Source organism: Drosophila eugracilis, unplaced genomic scaffold, assembly GCF_018153835.1.
Source record: "Drosophila eugracilis isolate 14026-0451.02 unplaced genomic scaffold, ASM1815383v1 contig_2088, whole genome shotgun sequence".
NCBI classification, from domain to species: domain Eukaryota; kingdom Metazoa; phylum Arthropoda; class Insecta; order Diptera; family Drosophilidae; genus Drosophila; species Drosophila eugracilis.
The window spans coordinates 3108999-3131744 of NW_024572964.1; the positions used below are offsets into that span (position 1 = coordinate 3108999).

The following is a 22746-nucleotide window of genomic DNA, read 5'->3' on the forward strand; positions in this document are numbered from 1 at the left end:
ACATTAAACTTTCTACATATATATTTTTATATATATTTATTATCTGAAAAAAATAGCAAGCTAAATGGCCAGAGCCGCAGCCAGAGTGAATTCCCGCAGGACAAACGCCATCACCAGCTCTTTGGTCGATCATTTTTCTTCCCGAGAGGCCGAGGGACGCAGTGCAGCCGGAGGCATATTAATGATGTCTTTATGGCGACCACATGGGCATTGGAAAATTCCCCAGTGGCACTGGCTTACCCACACAATTTACGAGCGTAGTGCATCCATCTGGTAATTAAAAAATAGAAAACACTTTACCCGCAAATGCTGATTTATGTGGATGCAACATTGCAGTACCCAAATTTGCCTCCTTTGCAACCTCTAAACTCCCTACAGAATACAGTCAAAGTTACTCAATTTTAAGTTCCCCCGGGACTATTTTTTCGGAGTGCACTCTTAATGGCTTCATTCACATACGCATTACTTATTTGCTTGGCAATCTGTCAACTGTTTTACGGCTGACTTCATGTGCGACGTGCTCCTGGAAAGTTGTACGTATTTTAAGGCGACTTCTGAGAGAAATCGTTGAACCACGTGCCGCCACCCCCTCGACTACCCATCGATATAAACACTTCGAGGGCATTACAAACTGTACGATGTTGCAACTTCAGGAAAAGGAGAAAACCTTCGTTAAGCTCCACTGCCGACTAACTCCCAATGCACATGACACTCCCACTAATTGAGTCATAAATAAAAGAGAGGCTTTATTTCCGGCTTCTAAGGGGTTTCTATGGGGTACATTTGTTTAGAATGGAGTATCTGGTTGGGCCTCGACCACAAAGTTGGGCACACCATCCGCCGTTTCAAGCTGTTGGGTGACCTTGATCGCTCTAAATTGGTTAGCCTGGAACATGGCCGCCACTTGCTTGCGCAGCGGTTCCAAAGACTCCAAAGCCGCCTTGAGTTGGGAAGCCAGCGATGGATGAATGTTGGCAACCATTTTGGCTATAAGGTCGGTGATAATTAGGTCGAGGTCGTTGTTGCTTACGCAACCCAACCTCCCGTTGAGATAGAGCAAAGTTTGGAGGTTGGATATAAACTCCCTTGTATCATCCGATTGTACCTTCAGGGATTTCTCAATACCAGCCGACTTGACATCAAGTTCCGCCTGCTGGCGACATTGAAAAAAGACACCGCTAGTGGGAGGACCTCCTTTGGCCTCCAGCTCATCCTCCTGCTTTTGATACTCGGCCAGGTACTCATAGAGGATGTGCATGGGTTCTATTACATCGGTGTTAACCCGATGCAGGGTTATCATATGTGCTGCATAGCGGCGCTGCAGTTTTTCCCGTTCAGATGTCATCCTGGCATCGCGACGACTGCTCGACACAGTTGACTCCTTGCCCTCCTCAAAGTCTGCGGTCATTTGGGCTATTTCCATCACGGTTTTCCGTTTAATATCCAAATGTTTCTTAACCTGCAGTATGGACTCCAGGAGCTCCTTGGTATACTGCATATCGCCGACCCTCTCGGTCTTGGCAGCTTTGGTTTCAGTGCTCTTGGGCTTTTGGTTTGCTTCCATCAGCATAGATGTCGACAGTGTCTTGGATTCCTGCTGCGAATGGATCTCTAAGTCCAGAAGACTTAGTACAACTATCTTGCCATTCTTAACGAAGCGAACCAGATAGGTAAAGTCCTCTGGATTGTAGTCCAAGACACAACCGTCGATGATGCCCTTGTGGTCTGGTCCCACCAGAAAACTGGTGACCTTGGCATCCACGGTAAGTGGTAATGGAATACGTTTCGGTAAGTGATTCGCAAAGGGATCGTCCTCTTTTGAATCGTAGCGATTCTGCTGCAACTTCCTGACCATCCGACGATAGCGCTGGATTAATCCACGTTCCTGTTCGATGAAGGCAGGGGAGTATCGACGGGCCTTTCCCATGCACCGTCGTATTAACTGCCATCCTCGACGTGGCATGCAGCAGGTTGCCAGGTCTGGGAAGCACTCGGTTAAATAGTGCTTCATGTCGTAGGTACAGCCCAAGGTCGATTTGTCCATAACCGAGTCCACAAACTCGCACCAGATCCAACGGTGCGAGCTGAGTTGCTTCAAGAAGTTATATAACCTTAAGGAGGAGATAGAACATGATTACTAAATTATTAGAGTCCCGAACTTTACGCACCTCTTGGCGGGTAAAAATTTATTTTTCAAAAGGTCATCCCTCTGGTTTTCTTCCTCGTACTCTTCACCCGAAGAACACTCAGGGGCAGAAACGTCCGGTCCAGTCTTCCTCTGACTTACAGGCTCTTCCTTAACCTGGTTTATCTTAGTGAAGTCGGGACGTTTCACAAATAACTCGTCGTCTTCAAAGCCGGTAACCAGTTTTTTGGGGTTTTTCACTTGACGTTGACGAATCTCCGACATTCTGCGAGAATAACTTAATATATTTAGTTCTAAGCTGTTAATATTTATTTATTGATAATTTAAGTTTTTTACGTTGTATTTGCCAGAAGTCCAATATTTGCCAGGAACTTGTTTTCCTCTGAAATTTCAGTTTGATTTGTTAAACTTTTTCTCGTAAGTCGATCAATTGGCATGCTGCAAAAGTCTACTAAGGTTTTAGAAAATTCTAACAAGGTTTTTGCTCCTACGTTTGTTCTCAGATAAAATTTTCAGTTTGTAATTTGACATTTGACATTAGGTTTCCCAGGCTGGGTTTCCACCTAATCAGACATATTTTATAAGGCATGAGGTAGGGTGACAATGAAACTAAACTAAACTATTATTATTAATAAGCTTTATAATATATTATAATATAAGCAGCTACCATTTTCAAATTAAAATGCCAATTCAATGGAATAATCGACTTTTACGTTGTTTTATTCAGACATGGCAATATTATATAATAAACAAACAAAAACAACAACTGGATTATGTTTGGATTTTCGTTATGGATTTTATTGGCCATTTCCGTTTTGGCAGGCAAACATTGTTTTTCTTGTTTAATTCATTGATTTGATTCCTGTTTTTGCCACGTCCTGGAACTGTTGATTTTCCGAATGAAATCTGTTGAATTTTTAATTTGAAAAACTTTTGTTTGATTTCCGCTGCTGGTGCGAATTGCATAACAAGACAATGGTTGGGGCAAAACTCAATTTAGGAATGAAAAAAAATAGTAAACAGCCAAAGTTTTGCTGGACTCCCCAAAGAGGTCCATGGCCGACATGGTCGTACTGGTCATTGGGGCGCGTAATTAATAAAGTTTGCATACGACTGTTGCCCTGGCTAAAACAGCCGCCAACAATTTTCGGATTACCAAGTGGCAGAACATTATTGGCTGCGTACTTTTAGCCCAATTTCGGTGTCTGTGATGTGGTAAGTACTCCTAATTTCGAGTATGCACTGAAAGCAATCTGCCTAGGGTTGTAGGTTTCACTTTGCAAGACTGGAATTTAGGTTAAGAAGAATGAATTAATGATATAATGATAATGATAATGATAAGGTGAAAAGATATTCAGTAGCATACTTAAACCAGTTAATACAAGTCTTGAACATTTTCCAAGTCTTTTTCCCAGTGCCTGAAAACCACTGACACGTGTTGTGGTTTCTTTCTCGGGGAAAAAGGAAATTGGATATTCAGACTTAAAGGAACTTAAAGGGATCTCTTGCCATCAGGATATCGATTGCTTTTCTCACCTCATTCAATTTGCTGTTCACACAGAGCTTCCGGCGAACCGAAGAACGAAGAAGAGAGAATCCCATTTTAATTTGCATTCCTTTGCCTCGAAGAAGCAGCGGGTTGTCCTAATGCAGGACCCCTGCAGCTTGTACTCACTTAATCAGCAGGCAGACAAAGGTGAAACAGGTGGCAAAAAGAGATGGAGCTGGAGACCAGGCAACATGCGCTGAAATTAAAAATCCAAGCCAGACAAATGGTTGGGAGCCACATACTGTCGACGGTTGTCCCCGTTCCAGGATCATACAACACAAAACATTGACATTGAACTAATGAAAGCTCCAGGCGACCTGCCACGCCCAACCGAACCGCCCACCCAAGAGATTTCAGCCAGCAGAATGGGCGATGATATGTCGTGCCAACGGGTTATTCATGTGCACGGCTATATCTATACGTATTCTCGTGTGGCTATATGTGCCCAACATGGCGATGTTGGCTTTTGGTCTGACTCGCTTTCTGCCTGCGGGGCATTTTTCCACTTGGCCAAAAAAACTGGCTTCGGTTCTGGCTTAAATGTTTAACAGCGCCTGACAGCTGGTTAAAAAAAAGAGGCAAGAAGTTAAAACAACAAACCTAAAAAAGCTAAAAGAGCTCCTCAGATATTCTGATGGTGAAACTGAAACCACTTAAAAAGGTATCTAAAATTATGCAGCAATATAGATGAACGGCCCAAAGGCTGTTATACTTTTCAAAGCATACTTTTTAGCTTACTACAAAAAACACACACACGCCTTAGTGCAGAATAATATTAAGATTTTTCAATCGATTGAAAATGTTTTCGAAACTCGTGACAAAAAAAATTTAAAATCTTTTTATCATTAAATTTATTTCTGTTATAAATTATTCCCAGTGTAAGATAGTCTCACAAGCTTGTCGAACTTAAATTCTTGAGCTGACAGCTTTAGCTTCTTCCTCATCTTTGGCAGCGCCCCGCCTTATACTTATGGCTTTTACTGTGCATTTACAGTTTATGACAGTTTGAGGACATTAAAATTGAAGCAGTTTGTATCGCCAGCTTTCAGTGGCCACATGGGGTGAAGCTGGCTTATCGCCACACGCCACTTTCATGGCCACGGAACATATTAATTGATTCGAGAGTTTGGTCTTTAAAGCGGGATTTTAGAGCGGACATAACAAAGCCACTTGGGGAGTCTGTGAAAGTCATTGACTTGACCCAAGAAAGTCACGTATCAGACGGAAAAAAAAGGAAAAGCAGAGTTGCAAAAAGGAAACAAAGCTCTTGCTTATTTATATACCATATAGTCACACATTTGTCGCATTAATTGAAAGCGCGAAAGTGACAGGCAAAAACTTTTTGCGGGCTGGACAAATTTTGGGTTTTTATTGGGTTTTATTTTATTTTTATCAAAACTCATTTGACAAGAAGGGCGCTTTCAACCGTTATCATAAGGCCACACAAAAAGGGTCCGAATTGGCCCTTGAAAATGCCAATAATAATTATAAATATATGCGACTGCTACCCACATCAAAGTGAAACAGCATTTGAACCTCTGGGAAATGTAGGACAAACCGCAATAAAAACCCAAAAAATTGGGTAAATAAAAACAAAAATGAATACCATTGACGTGTAAAATATCACCTTTGCGGTTTTCCCATTCGAACCGTGAAAAAGCTAATTTATTTAGCTTTAACATGTCAAAATCAGGACTTCAATTTTCTTTAAATTAAAAGTGCATGCCAATTTTATTTAATATTTACTTATAATTTCTCCTCTTAAATCAGAAAATAGCAACTTTAAGTTAAGCTTCTTTGATGACCAAGTCAGAAATCTGGAAAGCTTTCCTCCACAAATGACAATGATTTCGTGCACCGAATTTCCCCGGGTTTTCGATTTCAATTACTATCGCTTTTATTTCAATTCATGTTCAATTTTTCCAGTTATTTTACAGCCATTGTCTGCGGCAAGGCGCCTTTGACTTGGACTTGGCCTCCTCCTCCTGCTGCTCCTTCTCCTGCTGCTGACATTGGCTTTTTATCGGAGTTTTCTTTTGGTTCGCCAGCCCGTAAAATGCTCATGTGATTGCATTGTCTCCGACATGCACTGAAAAAAATGTTCTTTATCGGTTTTTTAGCAAGTTTTATTTTATAAATACTTCATTGTTATTTTTTAAATATTTATTTTATGAGCTATTTAGCTTTACATTAGGCAAAATAAATTATAGAAGAAATACAAAATTGATTATTTTTTGCAATGTACCAGCGAAATGGCTGATCCAATTGTTAGATCTATTTGGTTGATTCAACGGATGGACAATGCAGCAAATCCTCTTATCAAATTGTCATCGTCATTAAATCGCAATTAGCCAACACCACAGCAAAGGCAGTAACAACAATCTGTCGAGGATTTGGGGCGCCTCAATTGCTGACGACAGCAACTGGAAAAACAGAGAACTTTTAAGCGGAAACACGCGCCTGGCTAGCTGAACTTTGCTGTCCTCCGTTGTACTCAGAAATTCTGAGACATCCTGAGATGTTCTGGCCATTTTCCCCTCTCCGAGTCAAACTGAAATTGACTTAAGCGCCTCTGCTCCCAGCACCAGCAGCCATCCCCGTCCGCTTTCATTAGCCAAAAGGACAAGGGAGAAAGAGATGAGGAGCTCAGGATTCAGGATTCAAGATTTCAGGACCAAGTCATTGACACCGTCGTTGTTTTTCTTTGCCTTCTGTTGGCAACTTCTTCTGTTCTTTGCTTAACTTGAAGTAAATCAGCTTAGCTGATTCCGCCCGATTTTAGCCCTGTCAACGAGATACCCAGATGACGGATGACGGCGTCATGTTTCGACCGACTTTATTTTTGGCCTAGCAAGTGCAGATGCGGTCAGAAAATTAGTGGTAAAGTCAAGTGGGGTTCTGTGGTTTGGCAACTCAAAGCTGGAATTTCTTAAAAGCTGTTTAATTAAATAGTTTCTTAATAAATATCTTCCTAGATGTTCAACTTAAAGTACTAAAGTAAAGCTTATCCATTTAGCTATTTCCTTGACCGCATCTGTAGATAGCCAGCGGGTAGTGGATTTATGTCACGGAAGTTAAAAAAGACTAAGGCGTCTACCAAAATGGATTCCACTGGGCATTTGCATACTCAAGAGTCTCTCATATCGTCCGGTTCCTGGCTGTTAAGTGGTGGCTATTCATGGAAGGGATCTACCCTCAACAGCTTGAAAACTTAAAGTCAATTTTACTTAAGTCTGGTGAGGAAATGCACAACAGCAATAAGGCATTTGCCATGTTTTTCCAACCGACAAGGAAAGCGCAACAATCGCCACCACATACAAGGAATATATACATATAGATGTGTGTATATCAGAAATATATATAGTATATATGAGTGGTACTGGTGTTGTTAGTGTAAAAAGGAAGCCGTTGTGGGTGGATTTTTGTGAAGCTTCCTTGTCGAGCATTTCCGTTGAATTATAAACATTTATTTCGCATCGCACTGCACGGCTGCTGTGCCAGTTGGGCCAAAAGCCCGGCGTTTGGCGAATCCGATTGCGGAATGCGGTCACATAGAGATGGGAACGTGACGGACGAAATATTGGCCAATCTTTGGGGCATCCACGTTATTTCTGGATATCCAACTTCACTGTCAAGCCAATTAGGCAGAGTGCTTACGCTGCTAAAACACGCAAAACTCCCGACGGAAGCATCCTGCATGACTGGTTATGTTTTTAATTGAAGTTTCCATATTTACAGAAATACACACGAGCAGAAAAGTAATTATAACCCAAAAGCCAAAGGAAAAACAATAAACTTTAAGTAAAAAGGACACCCAATATATAAAATGACTTTTATAATAATTCATTAGGTTCTGGTTTCTTTAACCTACTGCAAAAAGTTTTCTAACAATACGCCACCCTCTAAGCCCGATTTGGATTATGTTGGCCAACTTTTGTATAGTTTTCAGGCTTATGATCTTCCTCTGAGTTTTCCCCCAGACTTTTCAACTATTTCCATATATTTATAAAGTGTTTACCTCATACAGCAGCACACGCAAAAGGATAAGTGGAAATTTTCACGCAAAGAACGTGACCATTTTCATGGTTAGATTTCTTTAGTTTCTCCTTTTTTTCGTCGGTAACTTAACGTTCAAGTTTGTATTATTCCAAGCTCAGAACAACAACAAATTGTTTTGGAACTTAACAAAAATAAAAAAAAGTATTGTCGTTGCAGAACCAAGAGCACTGAGGGAAATGTTGCAACATACGAGGTGTGTTCAAAAAGTAAGGTGACTTTTCAAATTTCGCGGGCAACATATTTTCGATTATCGATTTTTTTGTTTTGTTATATTGGTACACTCTTCCCTAACATCTGTACCAAGTTTCAATGGAACATCCTCTTTTGTTTGGTTGTGAGAGGCGTAAAGTTACAAGTTATTTTGCGAGCTCGGCGATTTTTTGCTATCGAAAAATATGGATCAAAGGATTTGCATCAAATTTTGTGTAAAAAATAAAATTAAGTGCTCTGAAACACTTGAAATGTTGACAGTGGCATACGGTGAAACTGTTCTGAGTAAAAAAAATGTGTACAAGTGGTACAAACTCTTCCAAGATGGCCGGGAAGATGCCAATGACCAGCCTCGCTCTGGACGCCCAAGCACGTCAACAACTGATGAAAACGTTCAAGCAGTGACGAAAATTGTTTTGGAAAATCGTCGAATCACTATCAGAGAAGTTGCTGAAGATGTCGGTATATCGCTTGGCTCGTGCCATGAAATTTTTTCAAACGTTTTGGGTATGAGTCGTGTGTCAGCGAAGTTTGTTCCGAAATTGCTGAATTTTGACCAAAAGAACCGTCGCATGAGCATCGCTCAAGAGCTGTTGAATGACGTCAACGACGACCCAGATTTACTCAAAAGGGTCATAACTGGTGACGAATCATGGGTATATGGTTATGATATCGAAACCAAAGCCCAATCGTCCCAATGGAAGAGCCCAGGCGAGCCAAGACCGAAAAAAGCACGCCAAGTTCGATCAAATGTCAAAGTTTTGATCACTGTTTTCTTCGATTACCGTGGCGTGGTGCATCAGGAGTTCTTACCATATGGTCGTACGGTCAATAAACAGTATTATCTGGAAGTTATGCGCCGTTTGCGAGAAGCAATACGAAAGAAACGTCCAGAATTGTGGAAAAACAATTCATGGCTTTTGCATCACGATAATGCCCCTGCTCACTCATCTTTGCTTGTGAGAGATTTTTTGGCCAAAAACAACACCACAATAATGCCTCAGCCACCATATTCACCGGATTTGGCCCCATGTGACTTTTTCTTGTTCCCAAAACTGAAGAGACCTATGAAAGGACGGAGATTTGCAACGATTGAAGAGATAAAGACTGCATCGCTGCAAGAGCTCAAGGCTATACCGAAAAGTGCTTATGGGAAGTGCTTTGAGGATTGGAAAAACCGTTGGCATAAGTGTATTGTATCTGAGGGGGATTACTTTGAAGGGGACAACATAAATATTGATAAATAAATTAATAGTTTTTCTTGAAAATACAAAGTCACCTTACTTTTTGAACACACCTCGTACATTTTTATCAACTTTAACATTTTTGGGAATCTCTCATTTTACGTTTTTTTTATGTTATATGCCTTAAGAACATAAACCTATATATATATTTCTTATCAAAATCAGAATCCAAGTCGGTGTAGCCATGGAAGTACTCTAAAATCTATAGAACTAAAAAGCAACAATCTGCCTTATCAAAATTGCCTTAGGAATTCTGTTTATGTTTATGTTCTCGATTTTGAAATTATTAGCTCTTAAAAAACCTATTTATTCTGGCATATAGGCCCATAAAGGGTCAGTCGAGATTGGTTTTAAGAGTAGCAGGTTGCTATAGAAAATGCTGATGTTATTCCTACACGGTATTAGTTTTGTGCTTATTGAAAGTTATACAAGAATTGTGAATCTGTCGCGAATCGAGACATCGTATTTCTTATATGTTTTTTTCTTTTATTCCAGTCAATGTGATATCGATGATATGCCATGCTATCACCATCGCCGTTTATCTTTGCGTAAAGGAGCTCCGGAATACGCTCGGAAAATGCGTAGTCTGCTGCTTATTATGTCGGCTTACTATTGAACTCTTGTTCATGTTTTTTGATACGAGGACGGCCTTCAATTATCTAATTTGTTAAGTGTTCTGTTTGAATTGCCAAGACTTTGAAATAATTTGTTCTATTGCAGATTTCATTTTTGATTTTTTCTTGGCTGCTTTGTGGCTGTGGTTGTCGGTCATGAGTTTTCACTTGTGGCAAGTCTTTGGATCAGTAGCATTCGATGAACATCGTCATCAATTCCTGGTCTACAACGTTTTTGTTTGGATTACAGCTGCAATCTTAGTGACAGTCAACACAATATATAATTTTTTTTTTAATAGTACAGGTAATTTCAGGATATTCCAACAAGAAAATGTTTTTAAGAAAGGGCTTAACTTATTAAAATCAATGAGCTTAAAAAGAAAGAAAACTCTTGCAGTCTCTACATACAAAGAACAAAGTGTTAAATCTAGTAATACTTCAACTTCCTTTGCATTTAGTGTGGACTCTCTTTAGTATTTTTAATTTCACCATGTTTATCCTGACTGTCCGAAACATTTGGAAAGTAAGGAGAGAACTGAAGAAGTTTGCACAACGAAGGGAGATTCCACCGACCTGTCTCCATTTTGATACCCAAACGTAAGCCCTACATTTGTTTTGGATTTTTCTAACTAATTATCACTTTCCATTGTAATCCAAACACAGCTATCAACAGCTTACAGGACTAATCGCCGTAATGGGCCTTAATAACAGCGCAGCTATTTTTCTTACATATGTTAACTTTTTTAAAATGGATTCAGATAGCTCTATGCTGGAGGATATAGGAAACTGGTTATTTCACTGCTCTGGTATAATCGTTTTTATTTTGCTTATTTTAAAGCGAAGCACTCTGAAGCTTCTCAAGGACAGGTAAATTGTATGAGATTAAAAATAATATTTAAAATAACATTTCCCATTTCTTCTAGATTGTATTAAAAGAATATTAATTGTATTTATAAAATAAAAAATATATATATGTTGTTATATGATTTTTTTGCCTGTGCATCCACGCAGATGTGGGCAGCGTCATCGTCTGCATTTGCCTGCAGTTTTTTGATGCTTTGTTTCGAAGTTCGCCCAGCTGCACTTTGTAAATGTCAGCCAAAAGGACTTGGCTCCGTGGGCGGACAGACGGGCTGGGAGGGCGGAAGTGCGGAAGGGGTCCAAAAAGGTTATGCGGCGCCACATGACATTTGGCAAACGCATGCAAACGAATCCTGCGGCGTCCCAAAGATTTCTCCTATTTGAAACCCCATAAATTACAAGCGGCAGACTAGCTGATAAAAACGAGAGTTATATGCAGAGGCGTCTTTGTGTTTATTTTATTGATTGCTTTGTATAATGTTCGAATTAATTAGTGATGGGCAAGGCTTCCAAATGAGATAATGGCCCGATAGTTAAGCATATTTATCACCGCTAACGATTTCCCAATGGCAAAATTATGAGAGGCTCTGTAATTTATATATACTTTTTAGATCTTAAATAATACATTTTGATGTCTGTTAACCAAATTAAGTTTGTTCTAAGCTCAAGAATAAAACAATTTAATAAATAGATTCAGTATACTTACCCAGAAGTACACCCAATTTCCCATTTCACAGACCCCTTTAAGATTTAACACCTCTCGTAGCACAGCAAAACAAATTCAACTCATACACATAACTCTACGTTTATTGTCGAACCCACATTTCCTTTTCATGGTCTTTAAATTTGAACCCTAGGCTTTAGAATCGATTCCTTGTTGCTCTTTATGTGGGGGACAATTTATCAGGAACCCAGAACCAACCCTCGGAACTATAAAAACACAAATCGTTTGTGTGGAATGCAAAAATAATTTGCAAATCAAAGATTGATGCAGAAAAACGAGCGAAAAAGGAGCAAAAAAATCGGATTCCAAAACCCACTGAACATTGCGTATACGCAGCATTGTCGTGGCCGTAGTCGAGAGTTGATGACATGACCAACAAATCGTAAATTCGATAAAAGGAAATTAGAAGGAAAGGCATCCAAGGACAAAAAAGGGAAAACCGTAGGAAGAAAAGGAGTGCGCGGGATTTTCCATTTGTTTGTCTTCAAGGGGAATTTAATTCAGCTATCAATAAGAAATTTTCCACAGCTGTATGGAAATTGAATACCGAATCCGTCGCCTCAATATTTGCAAATTACGAGTCGTGTAAGGCCATAAATTGATTATCTCAAGTGTGTTTATGTTTGCTTTCGATTAGGCTGCATCACGTACCCGAAATTACTCAGGTTTTATCAATGAATTATGAACGGAGTCTAGACTTTGCCCTTCTCTGACTCGCATTTTAATAATGGTAATTTAGTCCTAATTTGTCCAAATATTAATTGTCCGAACTCGTTGACCATTAATTGGAATTGTTGAAATGTGTGAACTATCTGAAATTATAATCTCTGCTGCCAAAAATTCCTGTCGATGGGCAATTAAAACTTTATTTACTGCAAAGCCATAAGAAAAATGCAGCGAACAATTTCGCAGTTGTCTGAAAAGCCTTGGGCGGCAGCTTTTCAACTTAGCGGAAAATTTTCCGAGTCACAAGGGAACCTCAAGATAAAAGAAGCTGGAAAACAAACAAAGCAAAGGAAAAAGACTGATTTATTTCCACCCCACCTTTATTGATGTTTTTAATACTTAGGTAAAACATTTTACTGCGTAATCTTCCGTAGAAACTTAATTAATGAGAAGAACAGAAAATAAAGAAAAGATTAAAAGCTTACAAACAATCAAAGTTAAGATGTGAAAAGGTAAATAGAAAAGGCGAGTTAATTAAAGGCTACTCTCCAGTTAATAAAAATAAGTTTCCTTTAAGATTCAGCGGTAGAAGCAAAAAAACGAAGCTTGAATGCAATTTTTAAAGATGAAGTTTATTGCCAACCCTAGTAACCGAAGGCACTTTGCAAGACTCAAAAGTAATTAAAACCAGATGATGTTGGTAATCATAAACGGATGGAAAACTATTTTATTAAACCGGCCAAACAGATTGCTCACTGAAAGATAATAATCCAATTCAAAGATACCTTCTACGGGGGCCTTTACAGGCAAAGACCTTAAAGATCGTAAAAATTTACAACTTTGGTAATTGCAAAATAGTTTTCCATAGCATGGGATAGTCAGAATAAAGGTACAGGGAAGACATATATATATTGCCGATAACAGACACCTACACCAGAAACCCAGTCATATATCCAAGCACCTATCCATAAAAGATGCCGGGCAGATTTTATTGAGACATTATCAGGCGAAATAAACGGGGACAATTTGCCGAAAATTGGGGACTGGGCCGAAGAGTCTGTTTTATGAATGCCATTTTGACAGGAGATGACAGCAAAAGGCGTTACAAATTGCCGGGCGGGGCGTGGCAATGGGCATAGTTTTTTGGTCAGCTATCAGTCCTGTAATGAATGGAAATGTATGAGCAAGAATCAAGCACTCGCAAAAATTTAGTCTCTACTTTAAGATGCTTCAAATTAATTATTTTGTAGCTAGCTTACTTTTTTACATGATTTTTAAACTTAAATATCTATATATCATGACCGGATAAATATATTTTTGTTTATTTTTTTATTTATTTATATTAATTTTTCAAAGTGTTTACTGCGTGGGATTTCGGAATTGACTTTTATGGCTCATAACCCACTGCACTGAAATCGGTGAATGGAGGAATATTTGTGTGCGCTTTTCCCGATTTATCATCTGCAAGGCAAAGTGGCGCCACTTTATTTGCCCCGTTTGCCTGACCAATTAATTGAGCAATAAAATGCAAAAACCAAAACAAATTAAATACGAGTAAAAAGTTGGCTCCGCCAAAATATTTGTCCTGGCTGGAGCTGCTGTCTGGTGACACTTCGATCCGCAGAGGGCAGGACCTGAAAGTGAAAGAAAATCATAAATAAACATTTGCCTGGTGCAAACAGCGAGTTTTTCCGAAAAGAGCCATTAGAAAGTGGCGATGGTGGTGCAAGTGGGTGGTGTTTTGGCTGGTTTGGTGGCTTGGGAGGTGTCAAGAGCGCGATAGCCTGTTGACAGCTGGGAAAGCGGATATGGTCTGGGCGACACTCCGCCTTGTTCCTTTGGAGGTTCGTGTTTATGCAAAATTGAATTTCGAGCATTTACTCAAATATATAAAATGGGACAAATTCTGCAAAACGGAGCTGCAAAGCTTATAAAATTAACTTCTTAACCTACTTTAAGAAGCCAACTTGTATACACGATTTAGGGTTCATACTGGCGCATATTAAGAGAAATGAAAATATATACTTCCAAAATTTGTATTTTGTAAGTAATTTGTTTTGAAGTAAATTAGGGTTAGGTAAACAATCAACATTAAGTGGATTAGGTCTTGAAGAGGTCTTTATTTAAAACGAAATAAGAATAAATTGTTTACCTCGCTTTTAACAATTTATTTTTTTAATTACAAAAAAAGCTGAAAACAAAACAATTTTAAATATTAATATGGTTCTAGTCATGACTAGAACCGCTGTTATCGATTTATTAAATTCTTAAGCACGTTGGCGCGCACACATATCGATTATAAGACACCAGTAGCGTTGCCACCTCTCCTGACAAGGAAATTATACCTCTTCACAACAGATATTAAAGTTATTTCCAATAAGACCTTTATTTGGTCGTCGTTTATAACTTCTTAAATAACAATGTAAGTGAACACAATTGGTATCAAAAATCAAAACAAAGAACAGCTGACGCAAGCCCGAAAATATTAAGAGCTATATGGGAGTTATCGATAGGAAACATGCGGTAGTGTGCAGACACTATAAATTTGGGGGGAAACTGGATTTTTTAGGGAATTCATCTGGTTCTAACTTGAGTGTGCGACGTCGGTTTTTTCGTCGTCGCGACTTTTTTTAAATAAACTGGAGACATTCGAAAATACTTTAAGTCTAATTGATCAGGAATTCGTGCATAATGTCGGTTGTGATATTGAGCTTTTTGTGAAGAAGCGTCTAAGTAGTGGGTAAGAATAGTGTCAATCGAAAGAAAAGAACAAATTAGAACATTTTTGCCACGAGAATATCAAGTGCGTAGGTGTGTGTCAGTGCTTATGTGTGTGTGTGACTGTTGTCTTCTCTGAGTGTGTGAATGGGGAGAAGGAAATAATAACCCCCCTTCCCCCTCACCTTTACGTTGCTCCATTAAAACAACAAATACAGAGAGTAAGAAAGAGAGAGAGAGAGACTTGTAACCAAGTCCCGTTACAACAATGGTAATACGGAAATGTGCAACAGAAAAAATACAACAAGCAACAACAATAAGGAGATGTAGTTCGAGTTTTGTGGGCCTTTCGTGCAGAAATTACCAGTTTTTCTGCAAAAAATCGAGTTTTCCCAGCTGCGCCACAGAGACAGCAACACCAACAACTGATTTTCCGCATTGCAGTTGCGCCAACTAACACCAATTTTTTTGGGGCTTCGTGCTTTTGCGCTCTTTTTGCATTCAACCCGCGTTTAATAAACAATTAATCGCCGAGCAATAAACAACCGCAAGCGCCGCATAGAAATTTTAACCTTTTCAAAATATTACACCATCGTTACATAATATAGTTTTCAAGTCGTGCTTCGTGCTTTTTCGGTTTTGTTTTGCTTTTTGACCCTCTTCTTTGGGTTCGTTTCTTGTGCTTCCTCTTCTGTGCGAGAACTCTCAACAACCTGTTAGAGATCGGGTCTAATTGGAAATATCGCTAACAACGTTTATGCGGGGTTATAGCATTAGAAATTCTAGAATTAAAAAGGTATTAAGTTGTTTTATAACTATAAGTAATGAAAGAAAATTTAAGATATAATTGGAGTTGTAAATTGCTTAAAATCTATTAAAATCCCAGATAGATTTAAGGGAAACAATTTATTAAAAACAGCTGTGCTTGCCCTTACAAAGCTTATCAGTTAATGATTAATGTATACACATAGGTATTACAAGTAAATCCAATAACAACTGTATTTTAAGTTTTGAAATATTCTTGTCTGTGTTGGGTGTATCAAAATGTGTGTTTATCAGGAATGTTTTTAATTCCCCCAATTAGCATTAATGGAATTCCCACATAAATGACTTTTTACACTCACCACACCACACGCAATCGATATTGTTCTATAGTTTGTTCACCTTCTCCCTACCTGTTTCTCAGCGTTTTGCTCTTTCCACCTGTGGGCAATTACCGCCGTTATTTGATCCATCAAACATGTGAGAAATACCGCCAGCAATACGATTTGTTCACATTCTCAGTGGGCCAAGGGCCGCAGCGCCGCACCGTCCTGTGCTTTCGCAATCAGCTCCTTGATCCCAACGGCTTTGAGGCGTGAGTACTAGATAATGATATTACATCTTATAATTTGTTACAGCTAATACATTTGTATATGAACTTATGTTTTTAATTGTTGATAGCTTATCACTCATTAAATAACTTATAATTAATTCATAATTAACAGTCGCAAGCAGCAGCAGCAGAGGGATAAAGAGAGAGAGCGCCATCAGCAGACGCGTGAGAGAGGTAGAGAGGCAGCAAAAAGTTGGCGGAGTAACAACAATTCGCAAGCGAACGGCAGAAGCAGCAGTGCCAGCAGAAGGAACATAACGGAGCTCTGTAAGATGGGCGTTAAGAAGCATATCAGCGAAACTCCATGTGAGTAAACCATATTTATCTAAGCAAAGAAACAAAAACAAAGCAAAATATATATATTCCGGCGCGAATCGTTTCGGCATTTTAATTTACCAAGCAGCCATAAATTTAAATGTTTGCAAATACGCAAAAGATGCGAAACAAAGAAAGCAAAATATTAATGAGGATCGGTGAATGTTACGAACTGGGGAATACTCTAAAATATTGAAAGTTATTAAAAAGCTTCACAATATAAGTATATTACAATTTTAATGTTTTGCCTTTCTATAAGCAAATAAATATTAAACAGCACTGACTTTGCTTTATAGAATTCTTTAGTTGATTTATTGTTTTGGAATCCAATCATAAGTAATTATTACTCTCCAGATGAAGGGGAAAAAATGAATAAAATATTTAAACAAAAATAATCAGATGGCTGATGGCTGAACGACGCTGGCAGCGTCGACTGAGTGCCGTGGCCGTTCATTCAAGGTCGCCCTCTTTCTCGAGCGGATTTTTGGTGCTGTTGCATCACACACCTCACCTCACTTGACTTCACACAGATAAACGCTCAGCTGGTCGACCGCTGCGCACGCTCACTGACTCTGTTCCGCCCCCTCCGCTATATAGCCCCTCTGCCACCTGGGAGCCACCTGATCCAAGTTCGTGTGTTGACACTCACGAATATCGGGCACAAAGCGGGCCATGAAAAATTGGGTCGACATAAGTGAATTTTGTTTTAATTTATTTTATACCGTGTCTCCGTTGCTTCACCTTAGTCTCTATATTTTTGTCAGTTTGTTTTGTGCATTTGCCAACTATTGTTGCTAATCGTCTGCCTACCTCTCTCCTTTGGCGATATTTCTATCTTATAAAGAGTATTTGTAGGTTTTTTCAGAGTGTATTTATGTGTATCTCTCGCAAAGTATCTCATGGATGGTATCCTATGTTATCTTTCAGTAAGCAAATCGAACTCGGTGGATTTATACAGACCGCCAGCCTTGAGAAACAACATTAGCAATAACAACAACAACAGTAGCAGCGAGGAAGCAGCTGCAGCAAACGAAGCAATAACAACATCGTCAGCTGCAGGAACAGCAACCACTGCATCTACAACTCCTACCTCTAAAGGATCCCCGAACAGGTATGTACAATACAGTGACAATATGATTAAACAAACGAAAACCTTACTTTCTTAACAATTTATTAATAATTTTAAAGATATATGTATATTTAGGTATTTATAGTTTCTCATTTCAAAGCCCGTATTCTACCTACAGTGGTTTTAAGACAAGCTCTACTGTATCTTTTTCAGAAACTGACGAAATTCTATCATGAGCTAATCTTTTACCTTGTTTCTTTCTCTTTCCTTTATTGTTGCCTGTGTTTTGCTCAACTGTTTCGTAGAGAGCAACAGGCGGACTTCTCTGCAGCGGCCGCGGCAGCAGCAGCAGCGGCAGCGACCCGTCGCGAACGCCGTCCCGATCGCGCGGTTTATGTGCCAAGGGCACGACGCAGTCAAACTACACCACCGACTACCACAACAGCTACAACAGTAACAGCAGCAGCACCAGCGGCAGCAGCAACTATTACGGCTGCGGAATCATCGCCAGTTGCAGATACAAACTCGAGCAAAGCGGACGACGCCAACGGTCAGCTATTTTCGAGCAAAACGAAAAAAACAAAATCGCATCGTGAGCGCAGAGAACGCGCAAAGAAATCCACGGCTTTATCTGCATCTATAACCACGGATAACGCCACTGTACTCGTTATAGCGGGAACTGAAAACGATACTCAATCCATCGAAGATAACCGACCGGCCAAGCCAGCGGACTGTGATAAGGAGGTGCGTATACAAACTGGTCCAAGTGCACTTTAAATATCAGGAAGTTTTTTTTCGTGTGCAGTTAAAATTCATTATTCTACAAAATATATGTACAAAAATGTTTCAAGAAGTTACCCTTTGTTAATATAATAGTTATAATTCATAGTTGAATTTCCCACAGATCATGAGCGGCGCACAGCGTACAAAGCCAGGTCATGGTAACAAATCAGCCAGCAATGGCAAGACTCAGCCATTACGCATCGAAGATGTGGCGTCGGCCAGGACCACCAATAGCGAGGAGGCGGCCAAATGTGATAACGATGTGCGCGAACTGCAGCGAGCCTCAAAGGTGAGTTATAACCCTATAGAATGCAAGAATGAAATTACCTATTTACTATTACAGGAAATCAATCGCAGCAATCGTCGCATCATGAAACAAACCTTTAACTCGGATGTCTTGGAAATTCCCGAAAAAATCGAGACGCCGGCACCAAAGGCAATACAATCTCCTCGACCATCAGCAACATCAAAACCACCTGCAGAAAGCACCACCGAAGACGATGACGAAGAGGACGAGGACGACTGGGAGAATATGTTCGACGAGAGCGGCGACTGTCTGGATCCAAAGATTCTTCAGGAACTGAGCGAGTCCGTGGGCAAGTGCAAAATAGAGCTGCCCAAAATGGACTACACAGTAAGTAGAGAGGACTACTTGTTTTGAAGACTACTAAATACTTTATTATTATCCACCAAGGTCTTTCACATCAAACAACAACTGCTTAACGAAGAGGAGTTTCCTCATGTTCTGGAGGTGTCAAATTTCCCAGTGGAGTTTAAAACTCCCGACCTGCTTATGCTTTTCGCCCAGTACAAAGGTAGTGGCTTCGACATTAAGTGGGTGGACGATACCCATGCCCTGGCTGTGTTCAGCAGTTCCCGCATTGGTGAGTGGCAAAGATTTTAATCATATACTGGACTGTAAAATAAACTTTTGAAAATCATTACAAAAATGATACAGAATGTTTGTTTAGGTCGTTAGCTACCAAAACAGACTTTCTCAAAAAGTGATTTTTTTGAGATTTCAGTATCAATATAGCAGTATTTTGTCTATAACAAAGCCAAAAATGGTCGGACAATGGAATGTCATACGTCGTTAGGCTTGTATTTCAATCTATTTTCAAAATATCCAAGTGCCATTGAAATCTGAAGAAAAAAATATTTTTTCAAATTTTCGAGAAAATGATGATGGTACCCCTTACAAAAAAGTGAAATTTGACAAAAATTTTAATTTCCGAAAATCATTCCATACCCACATAAGAAGTTTGCTTGGGTCGTAAGCTGCACAAAACACTCTTTCTTTTGGTTTTACGATTTCTTTTGACAAAGTTATAAGCATAACACTAGGGAAAAATATCGTCAATTTTACTCAAAAGTCATAATTTTGATTTTAGGGCCAAACAATCAGTATTATCCTCATTACCAAGCCAAAACTGATCGCAACATAGAATGTTATACCTCGTTCAGTTCGTATTTAAATTCCCCGTCGAACTGTGTATCACACTCAAAAAGTAAATTTTTTGAGATTTTTGTTCATTTTTATAATGCAAAAAAAAAAGTAAAAACCGGTCCGTCCCGATTTGAGGCTCGAAATATCAGTATTTTGTGTCTATAACAAAGCCAAAAATGGTCGGACAATGGAATGTCCTACGTCGTTAGGCTTGTATTTCAATCTATTTTCAAAATATCCAAGTGCCATTGAAATCTGAAGAAAAAAATATTTTTTCAAATTTTCGAGAAAATGATGATGGTACCCCTTACAAAAAAGTGAAATTTGACAAAAAATGTAACTTCCGAAAATCATCGCCACAACCACATAGAAAGGTTGTTGGAGTCGTTAGCTGCACAAAACAATCCTCTTCATAGCTGTGCGTCTCATTTTGGCAGAGATATAAGTATAATACTGGGTAAAATATCGCAAATTTTACTCAAAAGTCACAGTTTTGATTTTAAGGCCAAACAATCAGTATTATCCTCATTACCAAGCCAAAACTGATCGCAACATAGAATGTTATACCTCGTTCAGTTCGTATTTAAATTCCCCGTCGAACTGTGTACCACACTCAAAAAGTAAATTTTTTGAGATTTTTGTTCATTTTTATAATGCAAAAAAAAAGTAAAAACCGGTCCGTCCCGATTTGAGGCTCGAAATATCAGTATTTTGTGTCTATAACAAAGCCAAAAATGGTCGGACAATGGAATGTCATACGTCGTTAGGCTTGTATTTCAATCTATTTTCAAAATATCCAAGTTCCATTGAAATCTGAAGAAAAAAATATTTTTTCAAATTTTCGAGAAAATGAAAAAAAAAGTGAAATTTGACAAAAAATGTAACTTCCGAAAATCATCGCCACAACCACATAGAAAGGTTGTTGGGGTCGTTAGCTGCACAAAACAATCCTCTTCATAGCTGTGCGTCTCATTTTGGCAGAGCTATAAGCATAATACTGGGTAAAATATCGCGAATTTTACTTCAAAAGTCACAATTTTGATTTTAAGGCCAAACAATCAGTATTATCCTCATTACCAAGCCAAAACTGATCGCAACATAGAATGTTATACCTCGTTCAGTTCGTATTTAAATTCCCCGTCGAACTGTGTATCACACTCAAAAAGTACATTTTTTGAGATTTTTGTTCATTTTTATAATGCAAAAAAAAAGTAAAAACCGATCCGTCCCGATTTGAGGCTCGAAATATCAGTATTTTGTCTATAACAAAGCCAAAAATGGTCGGAATATGGAATGCCATACGTCGTTAGGCTTGTATTTCAATCTATTTTCAAAATATTTAAATGTCAGTAAAATCTGAGGAAAAAATAATTTTTCGATTTTTCGAAAAAATGATGATGGTACCCCTTACAAAAAAGTGAAATTTGACAAAAATTTTAATTTCCGAAAATCATCGCCACAACCACATAGAAAGTTTGCTTGGGTCGTTAGCTGCACAAAAAAATCCTCATTATAGCTGTGCGTCTTATTTTGACAGAGATATAAGCATAATTCTGCTAAAAATATCGTGAATTTTACTCAGGAGTCAAAATTTGGATGTTATCCTTAATATATCAGTGTATTTCCCACAACATCGCCAAAAATCGTCGCAATAAGGAGTGTCGTACCTCGTTGAGTTCGTAATAAAATTCCCCGTCAAACTGTGTACCAGGCTCAAAAAGTGTTTTTTTTCATTTTTCGCAAATTTTTATGATTCGAAAAAAATGCGAAAATCGGTCTGTCCCGATTTGTGGCCCAAAAAATCAGTATTTTGTTGAAAGTCAGTCCGTAATAAAATTCAATGTTTTTCCCGTAGCTGCTGAGGTGTTGACGATGGGACATCCGTTTGTCAAGTTGAAGCCACTTGCGGAGGCCACTCTCGAATCACGACTGAAGGCGAAGAAGGCCGGTGCCGTGTCGCTGCAACCGTATCGTCAGCGTCCAGAAACATGCACGGCCTTGGCCCGACGACTGGTATCCGGCGCATTGGGGGTCAAATTACCCACGGCGCCACAGGAACGGGAGAACGAGAGGCGGGTGCTACGTGAAGCCAAAGGTACGTACAAGTTTCCGATTGCCTGATAGTCTTAAAACTGTGTTTAGGATTTGGCCACGATTACTAATTACTTTTAAATTTCTTACAGAACGTAAACTGTTAGCTGCCAAACAGCGGGACGAAGTCTGGGAGAGCTAGACCACGACCCCGGAAGAAGGCAAGGTGCATTTTTCTCACCCCATCAACAATAAGTGCGTCAACAACCACAACATGAAGATCAACAACAACAAACACTACCACTACAACCCATTGAAGCTCACAACAACAAATTTCTCAATCAATGCTAGCAAAATAATGGGTAATTTGCATGCTAAGCAATGTACTTTAAATGTTCGCTTTTTGTGCAACTAACACAGATTTTTGCTCAATTTGTTGTAGTTTTTAGAGGATGCATGATAGTGATGTAATGCATATTATATCATCTAGGCCGTAAGAGAGAAATATCTATATTTATTGGTCGTAGCAAGTAAACATGCATAGATTACATATGTACGTGTTGTTTTAACTCCAGGCGTAAACCTTAATTTTTAAGAGCAAGCAATTTATATATTGATATATATATTTTAATAAAGTTTATAGCGTAAGTAAAACAAACGAAATAAAAATGTTTTTAAGTTTAAAAAAAGTGGGATATATGGTGAAAGCAGTTTTGATTTTAACTAAACATTCTAATGAAAATCGAAAAGATGATATGGATAATGTTAATTGTATAGATTGGAAATAAGCCCCACGGTATAACAATTGCCAAGAATTTTAAAAGTTGGTTTGAAAAATAAAACATGTTGGCAACGCTTGATATTCTTAAGCAGTGTGACCTCAGAAGCAAGTCGGTATTTCAGCATGCGACTGTCACACTAACGCCGGTAGAGCA

General features: G+C 38.9%; 3 protein-coding genes across 4 annotated transcripts; 2 read left to right on the plus strand and 1 right to left on the minus strand.

Annotated features, from left to right (window-relative positions):
* Positions 1–758: 758 nt before the first annotated feature.
* LOC108107679 (protein lin-9 homolog) lies at positions 759–2595 on the minus strand. Its single transcript, XM_017215267.1, has 3 exons — positions 2483–2595; positions 2169–2411; positions 759–2111 (listed from the first exon to the last, which is right to left on the minus strand). Exons 1-3 carry the CDS (start codon positions 2581–2583, stop codon positions 788–790), a joined length of 1668 nt encoding a protein of 555 aa, XP_017070756.1. The 5' UTR covers positions 2584–2595; the 3' UTR covers positions 759–787.
* Positions 2596–9552: 6957 nt separating this feature from the next.
* LOC108107507 (probable G-protein coupled receptor Mth-like 12) lies at positions 9553–16152 on the plus strand. Its single transcript, XM_041817904.1, has 6 exons — positions 9553–9606; positions 9704–9874; positions 9929–10126; positions 10281–10419; positions 10486–10689; positions 15978–16152. The coding sequence occupies exons 1-6, from the start codon at positions 9585–9587 to the stop codon at positions 16150–16152; spliced, it is 909 nt and encodes a 302-aa protein (XP_041673838.1). The 5' UTR covers positions 9553–9584.
* On the plus strand, positions 14668–22465 carry LOC108108106 (R3H and coiled-coil domain-containing protein 1). Of its 2 annotated transcripts, none has more exons than XM_017216014.1 (10): positions 14668–14813; positions 15978–16148; positions 16279–16472; positions 17409–17592; positions 17856–18294; positions 18440–18622; positions 18677–18967; positions 19028–19217; positions 21636–21875; positions 21964–22465. In XM_017216014.1, the coding sequence occupies exons 3-10, from the start codon at positions 16439–16441 to the stop codon at positions 22011–22013; spliced, it is 1611 nt and encodes a 536-aa protein (XP_017071503.1). In that variant the 5' UTR covers positions 14668–14813; positions 15978–16148; positions 16279–16438; the 3' UTR covers positions 22014–22465. The 2 variants fall into 2 exon arrangements, with proteins under 2 accessions (XP_017071503.1, XP_017071504.1); XM_017216015.1 differs by having other exon boundaries at positions 18455–18622.
* Positions 22466–22746: the final 281 nt, after the last annotated feature.

Excerpts from the sequence above, each read along its gene's own strand:
- LOC108107679 (XM_017215267.1), bottom strand. The coding sequence starts at position 2,583 with ATGCCAATTGATCGACTTACGAGAAAAAGTTTAACAAATCAAACTGAA. Across the intron at positions 2,412-2,482 it reads GGACTTCTGGCAAATACAAC|AATGTCGGAGATTCGTCAAC; the intron begins GTAAAAAACTTA and ends TTATTCTCGCAG. Across the intron at positions 2,112-2,168 it reads AAATTTTTACCCGCCAAGAG|GTTATATAACTTCTTGAAGC; the intron begins GTGCGTAAAGTT and ends CTCCTCCTTAAG.
- LOC108107507 (XM_041817904.1), top strand. The coding sequence starts at position 9,585 with ATGCTGATGTTATTCCTACACG. Across the intron at positions 9,607-9,703 it reads GCTGATGTTATTCCTACACG|TCAATGTGATATCGATGATA; the intron begins GTATTAGTTTTG and ends CTTTTATTCCAG. Across the intron at positions 10,420-10,485 it reads CTCCATTTTGATACCCAAAC|CTATCAACAGCTTACAGGAC; the intron begins GTAAGCCCTACA and ends ATCCAAACACAG.
- LOC108108106 (XM_017216014.1), top strand. The coding sequence starts at position 16,439 with ATGGGCGTTAAGAAGCATATCAGCGAAACTCCAT. Across the intron at positions 16,473-17,408 it reads GCATATCAGCGAAACTCCAT|TAAGCAAATCGAACTCGGTG; the intron begins GTGAGTAAACCA and ends GTTATCTTTCAG. Across the intron at positions 17,593-17,855 it reads TCTAAAGGATCCCCGAACAG|AGAGCAACAGGCGGACTTCT; the intron begins GTATGTACAATA and ends ACTGTTTCGTAG.